The sequence below is a fragment of the Rhamphochromis sp. 'chilingali' genome, assembly GCF_963969265.1.
Source record: "Rhamphochromis sp. 'chilingali' genome assembly, chromosome: 5".
Taxonomy (NCBI): Eukaryota; Metazoa; Chordata; class Actinopteri; order Cichliformes; family Cichlidae; genus Rhamphochromis; species Rhamphochromis sp. 'chilingali'.
Window position 1 is genome coordinate 26,973,319 of NC_137932.1, and position 12,171 is coordinate 26,985,489.

The 12,171-nt window shown below is 44.0% G+C and overlaps 1 protein-coding gene across 3 annotated transcripts in view; it reads left to right on the top strand.

Moving 5' to 3' along the window:
- adgrg6 (adhesion G protein-coupled receptor G6) overlaps positions 1–12,171 on the top strand; it is a 99,263-nt gene that overhangs the window by 37,718 nt on the left and 49,374 nt on the right. For all 3 annotated transcript variants that reach the window (XM_080882644.1, XM_080882645.1, XM_080882646.1), the window contains exons 4-6: positions 837–976; positions 1,196–1,475; positions 1,973–2,149. In XM_080882644.1, the coding sequence (XP_080738770.1) occupies positions 837–976; positions 1,196–1,475; positions 1,973–2,149 (597 nt within the window). The remainder of the gene's footprint in view (positions 1–836; positions 977–1,195; positions 1,476–1,972; positions 2,150–12,171) is intronic.

Here is a 12,171-nt window from a genome sequence, read left to right on the forward strand (position 1 = left end):
GACGTCACAGACAGTCCGATGTGTCACCGACTGACCCAACGCTGTTGCAGTGTGTTGATGCACCGTGTGTACCTGCCTTCCTGCATGTTTGCTGTGTATATTTGAGCGCTTTTCCAGTGAGCAGTGAGAGATGACAGCTCCAGCCAGAGCCGCTCTCCTGCTGAGAAACGTCGTTTGACGTGACGCTTGAGAAAGGCTGAGGTCCTGGTTAGGAGCTGCTTGTGGATAAAACGTCTGTTTTCTGAGAGTCGAACTCAGACTCATCATCACCGCTTTGCTTTTTTCAGTCAAACTTTCATTTAAAAAGTTCGGCACATGAAGCAAATATTATCACCAAATCACATCTGAACAATAATAATTAGCTTTGTTGGGTGAAATCGAGTTTTGATTTGACCTGTTTAAACTGAAAAACCAATCAAAGACTCGGTAATTTTCCCTTCTGTGATTCTGAGTTTTCACTCCCGTTTTTGTCCTTTTTTTTTTTTTAAACATTTCTTTCTTTCCTTGATTGAATTTCTGGATTTCTTTTTTTTTTTTTTTTATCTCTTTATATTTTTTGCTTCTCCTACTTTCTATTTTTGTTATTTTTACTCTCTTTCATTCTTTGGTGCTTTTGTTCTGGAATTTTGTCTTTTATTTCATTTCTGTCTTTTTTCCTTTTTTATCCTGAATCTTGAATTTTTCCTGAATTTTCTTTTATTCTTTTTGCTCTTTCACCTTGTTTCCTTTTGCTGTTGCTTGCTTTTTTCCTGTTTCTTTCCTCCTTTTTACTTTTCTCGTCTTTTGTCTTTACTTCTCGTCCTTCCTTCTTCTCGATGTCCTTCTCTGCGTTTTAGTTGCTGTGGCCCTGAGGAACCAGAAGATCAAGATGAGCAGCGGTGTCGGGCAGATCACCAAGGTCGCCAATTCTGTTTCCATCCCTGCGCTGAGTCAGCTGACCATATGCTTCGAGGTGGAGCGCACCAGCCTGAAACAGGTCTGGATAAACGTCACTTTTTGATTTGACTAAACTCCATCTGGTCATTTATTTCTTTATTTCATTAACTTTTTTTTACAGCTTCAGTCTTAAGTAAGTCAAATCATAAGAAAATAGACCCATTTAGGGGCTTTAAATTATTTAATTTATACGCACATGTGTGTTATTCATCCCACCAGAGCAAGTTTGTGTTAGCTATTGTTCTTGTTCCCTGAACAGAAAGAATGGATCTTCACTTACTCCAAAGACAGCAGCGCCATGTTGCTGAGTCTTGGTTCCGATGAAACGGGGATGAAGATGGTGGTTGATGGAGTGGTCTGTCCAATAGACAACATCATCTTACCATCTGACTTCACTAACTCCATGAAGTCCTTCTGTGTCCTCTGGACATCATCAAATGGACGTGTGGCTGTTTACTTCAATGGGAACTACTTGGCCAAGACCTGCTCCAGCTCCACCGGACACTCCGTGCAGGCTGGGGGAGAATTCCGGATAGGAAGTAAGCTCCAATACGAGTTGTATGTTTTTGATGCATTTTGTTAGACGTGCACGTAAAGTGTCAAACCACTTTAAAGACATTCTGCAGAGAAACTTCACCACCCGGTAATCACAGGTTTGGGGATCTGCGGGATTATGAGATGTGAAACTGTGTGCATTAAAGGATAAAATGGATGAAAGACACTCGTAGACAGAATATTAAAGCAAAAAAAAACAAAAACCTGGAATGCTGATTCTCTGCGTGACATTTCATGGCGCCCTGTGCTGTCACATACAGTAACCTTGGTTTGATAAGTGATGCAGTCACTTCTGTTAGTAAGCGGGAAAGTCTCAAGCCCTGCTCTATGGTGCTGAGCTCATTACTAACCCACTTCTACCTAAGCAGACATTGATGTAACTGCATACTTTGAGGATGTAGAATTATTATTGTGATCTTAGAGGAAAATAAATTAATACATTTCTGCAATGCTCAGTGCTGTTTTTCTGGGATTTGTTCAGGTCAGCAGCAGAGCTTTGATGGGAACATCTACAACCTGCGGCTGTGGAATTACGCCATGTCCATTCAGGAGCTCGGCGCATTAAAGTGTGACCACGTGGGGAATGTCATCGACTGGGACAACAGCTACTGGACCATCCCGGCCTCTCTGGCCCAGACGAACACCTCGCTTAGCTGCAGTGAGTACAGGAAAGAAATCAAAATGTGATTAAACAAGCACGATGGCGGGAACAGGAGGGTGTGCTGCATGGGCTGTGATAGAGCCACGTGTGTTGCAGGTCAGGGGTGTCACACTGACCTGCCAGGAGGCCTGAACTGGGTCACTGGATGGAAATGTGCAAAAAGGAGAGAACTTTTTTATTCGACTTTTTTACTGCATGAGCACCGATCAGAAAGTTTGTTTCTCTGCACATCCAGCTGCTAATCTTAGATCACTCCCTGGTAGTCCAGTCTGACACTTCGCCATCTAAACAGACCTCGAACACGATCAAAATTTTTAATGACGGATCAATGCCAGGATCGGAACATTCTGAGCCCCACAGCAATGAGTGAGAGCAGGAGCACGATCGCCATGTTTTTAAATCATTTATTGGCTGTTCTGCGATGAATGAGACCCCTGAGGTATCTGCGCACACAGCACTCTTACTGTGAAGGAGATTTTTGGCTGCACCGACACATCGCCATCTTCAGTCACGATCTAAACCGCTTGGCAGATTCGCTGCATCGTTGCCCACTTCCCGAAAAATAAAACCGAAGTTGAATGATGACCAGTTTGACACTTTTAGAGAGATCCCGCAGCCATCACAGAGGGACTCTAAGAATAGCAGCGGCGCTAAAAGCAGGCACATTTAAATGAGGCTTTTCATTTGCATCGAGCGTTCCCGTAAGCTTCTGCTCACACCTCGTGTTTCACACTAGGAAGCATTGTGTTTCAAGTCAACCGGGCTGCGTCACCGCGGTGGCGTCCGACCCAGAGGTCTGAATCATTGTCAGCATTACATTACCCACAGCCTGCCACAACACACAGAAAAAAGGCGGTTAAATCGAGAAGCCACGCTGACACGTTTCTTTGATTTACAACATTAGACTGAGCAAATGTGGAAAAGCTGAAACACGAAGAAGAAACTAAAAAACTCAAACTCTGTTCTTTAGCTGGAACCAGCGGTCCACACAGAGGAGTCAGGAAGAGCCGAGAGACGTTCTAACACATCATATTTGCTGAGTGTGCACACTAAACGTTGCCATGAAAACATTTTTCTTCCCATTTACTGTGGCACCAAGAAGTCGCATGTCTCTCCCACACACACACACCTCCAGGTACTCTTCAGTCAGCACTTCAGTCTGTTTGCTATCAGCGTGGAAAATTAGAACCAGACTTCAGCCAAATTCTGGTAGATTTTAGCTGCGCCTGGTGACTTAATCAGCTCCAGCAACCTGTTTGGCTGCTGATCAGAAATCGCTGTGATTCCTGCTCTGGTCCACAAACCCACTTGGCTGGTGAAACACACAGACACAGATGTGTGCTACTGTACCGCTCCGAATGGAGGCATGTACATTTAAATGACTCAGTTATTAAAGATTTCTCACTGTTTTTATTAACATGTTTTGCACACATACACACACCCACTGGTACAAACCTGCGTGTACATTTGTGTTTGTGTGTGTGCGCGCGTGTGCGCGCACCGACAGTGCAGTACCTCCTAGTTAAAGCTTTGTAAACGAGCGTATAGCCACAGGAGGTTAGCCACAGCGGTTTTAGTGAAATTCCAGCCAACACTGTACCCACTGAAGAAAGAGCCTTCTGTGTGTGTGTGTGTGTGTGTGTGTGTGTGTGTGTGTGTGTGTGTGTGTGTGTGTGTGTGTGTGTGTGTGTGCATGCCTGTTTACCTCTGAGACTTGTGGTGGTTTTTCAGAAATGCATGATTCTGCACTAACCTTCCATATTGTCCTGCGCTTACAGTAAGAAGCTGACATTATCTTTTCCGGGGGGTGGGGGCATTCACTTTAGCTGTACCTGAAACTTTATCTGTGAGATCCACACATACAGAGACTTTATAGACCGAGACATGAGTGAGGTTTTTCATGTTACAGCTTTGACATGGTGCAGCACACAGTGCACAACAAGCTTCAGAGCGACATCAACAACAAGTGTTTAAGACTGCAGGCATTTCCATTTCGGGTAACCTCCACACATCTGCAGACACGCACTTTTGATTTTGAGGGATCTGCCTAATTCCTGGAGCTTCAGACCACCTACGCTGGTTTGACTGATGTGCTGAAGATTAAACGCTGCCTGAGTGACTGATGACTTACTTTCTGTCTTTTGTTTATTAAGTGTGTCAACCTCACATTTGCATTTACAGATCTCTCCAATGATTCTTGCCTGTATTGTTTTGGAACTCATGCCCACTAACCTGTCCCTCTCTTCACAGTTTGCTACCCTCATTGTATTCACTTAACAACTACTGCGCCAGCTAGTGGTGAGTGCTGCTAACACCTTGTGTGCACCTGTGTGAGTGTGAGTTTATGTGTGTGTTGGCTTGTGCTAATGCATGAACTGGGATATGTAACGGTCTCCTTTTATCATTCTAATACGGTAGCCTTTGGATTCATGTTTCTTTAATGTAGAAAAATCAGCAAAACATAATCACAAAACAAAAGATCTTCCCCAGCAGCAGTTATTTAAAGGTTCTGTATATGTTATTCTCAGATTATTATAGGTTCAGATTATCAGCTGTGTATGAAAGCTGTAGATTATGCTCTGTGGCATCTTCCATCAATTTCCGGATGCACTTTGAAGCCTTGACTTTACCAGGATGTTTTTTTGGCCTGTATTAAAGCAATCCGCATCCATATACTGTACAGATGCAACACGCATCTCTTCTCTGTGCATTAAATACTGTCATAACCCTGCAGCCGAATCATCCAGCGATACAGAAATGCATTGTTAGATAAACTAAACACTTTTTTTCATTTCATCATCAGTATCCACAGGTTCCCAGGATTAAAACACCATTAAAGTCTCTTCTTTCACATATTATAAATTAAACATCAGTAATCGTATCATATCAACTCATAATGAAAGTAACTTTTGCTCGTATCCCTAGATGATCACATTTGCTGCAGCTGGCCTTCCGCATTTTGCTCAGCAGCAATCGCAGCAGAATTAGTAATAAATAAACATGACATGAACTTAATTGGTCCCTGCAGGGAAACTGGATAATTGCAGCAGGAGGAAACACAAACAGAGGATTAGTCTGGAGAATAAAATGTGTTGGGAGTCATTCGCAGATGTCTGCTGCTCGGAGATTAGAAATGATTTGATGTCACACTCATTCACAGGTTTGTGTAGCAGAGGTTCAAATGCAGGTCACAGCTTGTGCGAATGGATTCAGATACACATAAATGCCATTTACACAGAAGCAGTAACAGCAGTGGGAAGGTTTGGAAAAGTCTGAAAAAGCCCTGGAATCTTTTTAATTTCATTCGCTGTCATTCATTGAAGAAAAATGTGATGCGTCTTTAGATTTTTGGACAAAACAAGCAAATATTTTAAATTTTTGCTTAAAAACGGAATAATTATTGAGCTCCAGATTTTAAATCATCTGTCCTTATTTGGTGGTGATCCAGCTGTTTGCAGTGACCTCTCTGTTAATGTCTTTACTATTATTAAGTTTAATTAATGTTCAGGAATTTCAGTTATGTGATCTTTAATTGTCATTGAATTAGACATTTTTGAGGCGAGTCAGGAATAATTGATTGTTCTGTATTGATAAAGCTTATTGATAATTAATAAATAATAATTAGGTGTATACACTAAAAACTGTTTGTGAACTCCCAGAGAGACACAGTTCCACACAAAGCTGTGTTTTATTATTTAAATAAATAATCATTTAAAATGAGTTCTTAGAAGTGAAAGTGGCCCTGGCCGCCCGTTGACCCCCCGCCTCCGTGTTCTTCATTTAATTTATTATATAGTTAAAAAGCGCTTTGTATGTGCTTGGAAAGAAAAAGTTCATTCCATGAAGTGGAATGAAGCAGTTAGATTTACATCATACTCTCATACTTGGTCCAGTATGTTGGGGAAATGAAATTAGTCCTTCAAACAGGTCTCAAAACGTCTTTGTGTAACAGAGGACAGCGTGCAGTAATGCTGCCCGTGCACACTGTCCAGAGAGGGAACACTGAGAGTCACTGAGCATTGGAGTGTTAGTGTTTCTGATCAGCAGCCACAGTTTAAGGATTAACTGAGCGAACTGTTGTGTTTTAGTCTGAGCCCGATGGAGATGCACAGGAAAGGATCAGAGCAGACATGTGAGGTCCCATCTGAAGGTCGCAGAGCTCTTAAACACGCAGGCTTCATGCTAATATTTGCATGTTTGGCTAACGAGCTAAAGGTATTAAGAAAAAAAAGTCTCAACCATCTTTGCTGAGCTGTAAGCAAACGAACAGTTTTTTAGACACGCTGCTAAAACTAAACGGTCCTCTGTAATGATGTTTTCACTGACTGTGTGCTCACTTCTGAGAGTACAGTTTGTTGGTGCCCATCCTATTCAGATGAACAGTTCACCCTGAATTATATTTTTGTGTTGTAGCATGTTTTCTTCCACTTTAGGAGGAGGGTTCATATAGCCTTTAGTATGTGGCCAGTGCTGGTGGACACAGAGTGCTGGATTTACCTGCCAGAGCTTCAGTGGACTTTGATTTTGTGTGGTTTTCATCACCATTTGATGATGTCATCTTTGGCTTTGCCTTTTTTTTTACCTGCGTTTTTCCCGTGTTTCTTTTCTTTTCTACTTTTTAGCTGTACTGTCAGTGACAATAGCAATGAAGAAATACACTCAAAGGCAATAAACTGCCATCACCATCTCTACTTCATACCTTAAGCGACTTCTACAAGATATCTCTGTCATGTGTAGAAATGGATAAGGTGGACCCAGAATGCAGACTTGGAGGATGCAGTGGAAATACCAAAGCTAACCTTTAAATCCAGGCTGCAATCCTAGAAATCCAAGAAATCCTAGTAACAAGTGACAGAAAAAAAACAAAGTCTGTGTATCAAGTGGGAGAAATGTATGTCTGATATCTATCTACCTATCTACCTACCTATCTATCTACCTATCTATCCATCCATCCATCTATCTAAAAACTTTATAATGAAACAAAAACTGGATGATCTGTCCTTTGAAGCATAAAAATGGTGACTGTTAAACTAAAACTAAATATTTTGTATTAATGATGTCTGCGGGGACGCTTTTGTTCCAAGTACACTTCACACTCGTTTATGTCTCCCCGGAGAAAAGTGCTGTTGATTTTGTTTACCTGAAAAGGCTCTTTCCTTTTTTATGAGCCTAGCAGAGAGCCGCTGGCCAAACCAGGTTTATGTGGCTCTCTGGTCTGTTAATGAGGCCAGTGGTGATGGAGGCTATGTGCTCATACAGTTTATATTGTACATGCATGTGCATGTGTGTGTGTTTGCACGTCAGCTTGCCTTTCATCTCCTATTGATGCCGGGGGGCAGACACCTACAAGCTGCTAATCGTGTTGCTACAAGGACTTATTCACGGAGTGGTTTTCTTTTAATTTGACACAGTGGACCGTATGTTTTATGGCCTGAAAATAATGCACATTAATTTAGAAGTGCAGTGTGGATGGTTCCTGTGAACAGGCAAAAGCAAAGCTATGTGTATTCATTGGGGAAATATTCAGAAACAAAACACGGCTTCATATGAGAGCTGTTCTACAGGATGCCTTGAAGTCATCTGCCATCCTGCCAGACCGCAGAGAGAGAATTTAAATCTCGGTTCATCTTTGCCAGCTCAGAGAGGAACATGGGTTTTTTTTCCCAAGTAAAATCCAGCCAGGCACTCACATGGAAAAGCTTCAACGAGCTGAATATTGGTTAACATGCCACAGTGTTATTACAAGTGTCAACTGCTGGTTTATATGAAAATGCTGCACAATATTACTTTAACCGCATCTGGCGCCCATAAATATGGACAAACAGCTCTCGAGTATAAACATGTTTTCCACTTATCACGGTGAGTTATGGTGCGCTGTCCTGTGCCGAGTCATCATATTAATTACAGTTCATGAGCTACTGTCAGCACGGCGACGCCCTGATGAAGCCATACGGGGCGAACATAAGCGCCTTTGCTGACAACGAAAGGAAATTTGCATTTTGAGCTGCTATGAGAACAGATCGCTTGTGTTTTTGTTTGTCTCAAATTCAGATATGCTTCATGTGGACAATTGATTAAGCGTCGCTGAAAAAATAACTGTGAATCTCTTCGTGCTTTTTCCTGTCATATATTTTGACAATAATGGCAAAGCAATTTAGTTGTCTAGCAAGTTAAATTAAAGCTCATTACCAGTGACAACTTTCTTCATCTGCCTCCACTCTTTCTGGCCCAACACTTTGTGCTGTTAACGGGCTCGGCATACCTGCTTATCAGCACGATGCTGCTTTTAATCTCCAATCACAACATCCTGCACAGAGACAAGAGGAGAATCAGAAAACAGAACAAGAGGCAAAAGTCAAAATAAAATATAGGACATGGACACGATCACTGTCAGCACAGTTAGTGCTGAAGAACATTTGCACACCTCAGAGGAGCCAGGATTTTATCTTCTCTCTTAGATTCACGTGATGGAAAAAGAAAGTTGTTGGACTTTTGTGAAGATGTTCCACCTTTGATCCATGACGCTTAAGTTCTAAACAGAACGCATGTGGTGGTTGGCACACTATTATCAAATAACGAACCGAGGTGTGATAAAAGGCGTGGGTCATTGCCATCACTAGGGTTTTACGGGTGAAGCTGTCATGATCCTGGGTCCTTTTGACCCAGCATTTTGTGTTTTCTCTTCGATTTTGGTTCTGTTCTTCCTTTGTTTAGTGTTTACTCTGTTCTGCCCGTGTGTTCCTGTTTTATTGTGAAGGTCTGCGTCTTATGTGAGTGTTTTCAGTTTGCCTCCCTAGTCTCGTTATGTTAATCACTCCCAGCTGTGTTTCCCACCTGTGTGTAATCTCCCTGTGTTCTCTGAGTGTATTTAAGTTGTATTTTCTGTCTTAGTAATTGCTGGTTCGTCTGTGTTGTTTCCCCTTGGTCTCCCTGCGTCTTCCCATTTGTATTTCTCCGGACCTCCCTGCATCCTCGTTCTGGTTTGTCTTATTAGTTTAGGTTTCCAGTTTCATGTTTTGTCGCCACCGCTGTTTGTACTTACCCACCCCTGTTAATAAACACTCACCTGCACCAGAGCTGCTGCCTTTTGTGATGGCGGCAAGATGGCAGATGGCGGCGCGAGGGAAAGAAAGCAGAAGAGGGGATGCCGGTCGGGCTCAGACGCTAGGCTACGCAAACATCCACACCGGCCAGCACTTCCGAGCCTTTTCCTATTGAACGCCAGATCCATCACCCACAAACTTGACGAATTGGAGCTACAGATAGCCAACACAAGCTTTGCACGTAACTGCAGCATTATTCTTATTACGGAGACGTGGCTTCACCCGCTGATTCCCGACGCTGCAGTCGAGTTAGCAGGCCGCACGCTACACCGGCATGACAGAAACAGCAACTCAGGTAAAAGCAGAGGAGGGGGGCTATGTGTTTACGTGCATAACGAGTGGTGTTGTAACAGCAGGATCATTCACACACACTGTTCTCCTGATTTGGAGGTTCTGGCAGTCTCGTGCAGACCTTTTTACATCCCGAGGGAGTTTACAGTAGTTATTGTGATAGCTGTTTATATACCGCCGGATGCTAACGTTAGCACGGCTCTCAGCCTCTTGCTCAACACCATAAACAAACAACAGCTTGCCCACCCCGATGGGGTTTTTATTGTCGCCGGCGACTTTAACAAAGCGTGCCTAAAGACTGTGCTTCCTAAATTTGTCCAGTTCGTGGACTTTGTGTTAGATTTGTATTGTTGATTGTCATTTATGCTTAGAAATATTTACTTATATATGCTTAGAGTTTTGTAATTAGTTGTAGATTGGTAGAGGTTTTGATCCTTGATAGTCTGCAAACTTTGTGTGTATTGGACAGCACTTTGGGAGCATGAGAGGTCATACCGTGTCTTATTGTTTTATGGTAGGATTAACGTAGTTGCGTCTGTTCTAGTCTAAGTGCTCTTTGTTTAGATGAACTGCAGGACTTCCTCACCGTGTTATCTAGGATGAACCATCTAGGGTGAGGGGGAGGCTACCCTCTTCCTGACCAAGGATGTTTGACCCTTTGATCAGCAGTCCACACACACACACACACACACACACACACACACACACACACACACACACACACACACACACACACACACACACACACACACACACAGGCAAGGTACTCTTTGTGTGTATGTAGACGTCATATGTTAATGAACTTATGCATATTCATGTAACCTCAATAAAAGAACAGTGGTACGGGAGAACGGACGAGACCAACTGGAGTCAAGCGACTGTCCGGTTCTCTCCCGTGCACGAGAAACATGAAGAACTTTGCCTACTTGTGTCTTGCTTTGCAGTGTAATTATATTGTCTTCAACGTTCCAGCGGATGGGTTCAAGCTACAAACCTATCACTTTGCTACGAGAGGAGAACACACTTTGGACCATGTCTATTCAAACATCAGGCATGCTTTCAGAGCGACACCCCTCCCCCACCTGGCTGGATCTGACCACCTCTGCATGTCCCTCACCCCCACCTACACCCCCCTGCTGAGAAAAACAAAGCCCCAGACAAAGACAATAAAAACCTGGCCTGAAGGAGCCCTTTCTCAACTGCAGGACTGCTTCTCAACAACTGTATGGGATTTATTCTCCAGCCACAACCTCCAGGAGTACACGGACACTGTACTCTCGTACATCAGGAACTGTGTTGACAATGTCACCGTCAACAAAAGGGTCAGGGTGTTTCCAAATCAAAAACCCTGGATGAATAGCGAAGTGCAATCCCTCCTAAAAAGCCGCAACACTGCCTTCAAGTCAGGGGACAGGGCTGCGTATAGGGCGGCCAGGGCAGACCTGAGTAGAGGCATCAGGAAAGCTAAGGCTGCCTATAGGAGGAGGATTGAAGATCACTTTGCTGACAACGACCCCAGAAAAATGTGGCAGGGGATCAATCACATTACCAACTACAGAAGCAATAACCAGGCAACATCTAGGACTGATGCCTCACTGGCTGAGGATCTAAACCGTTTCTTCGCCCGCTTTGAGACGACCAAGCCCTCAGCTGCCACACCACTTCCACCCGCCCCCAGCACTGGCACACTAACACTTAGGGAGCACCAAGTGAGGTGTGTTCTAAGGTCAGTGAATCCCAGGAAGGTGGCAGGTCCTGATGGAATACATGGAAAGGTTCTCAGAGCATGTGCTGACGAACTGACCGGAGTCTTCACTAAAATCTTCAACCTTTCCTTGTCATCAAACACCGTCCCGCCCTGCCTCAAAACCTCCACCATCATCCCCATCGCCAAGAAGACAGCTGTGGCCAGCCCAAATGACTACAGGCCTGTTGCACTTACGCCTGTAGTGATGAAGTGCTTTGAGAGACTGGTCTGTCAGCACATCAGGGCCGGTCTGCCTCCCACTCTGGACCCCCACCAATTTGCCTACAGGACAAATCGTTCCACCGAGGACGCCATCACCATAGCACTCCACACTGCGCTGAGTCACCTGGAGCACCGAGGAAGCTATGTGAGAATGCTCTTTCTGGACTTCAGCTCAGCATTCAATCATATCATCCCGGAGATCCTGGTCCAGAAACTGTCTCACCTGGGACTCTCCACCCCCATCTGCCTCTGGATCAAGGACTTCCTGACAAATAGACCACAGTCTGTCAGACTCGGCCCCCACCGGTCCAGCACCATCACACTCAGCACCGGGTCTCCACAAGGATGTGTTTTGAGTCCCCTCCTGTTTACGCTCTACACATCCGACTGCTCCCCTACCCATCTCTCAAACACCATCATAAAGTTCGCGGATGACACCACAGTGGTTGGACTCATCTCAAGGGGGGATGAGTCGGACTACAGAGATGAGGTCAACAGACTGACTGAGTGGTGTTCAGTTAACAACCTCCAACTGAACACCACGAAAACTAAAGAACTTATCTTGGACTTCAGGAAGGGCAGAGCAGACCCGGCCCCACTTTACATTCACGGGAGCTGTGTGGAGAGGGTACACTCCATGAGGTTTCTGGGCGTGC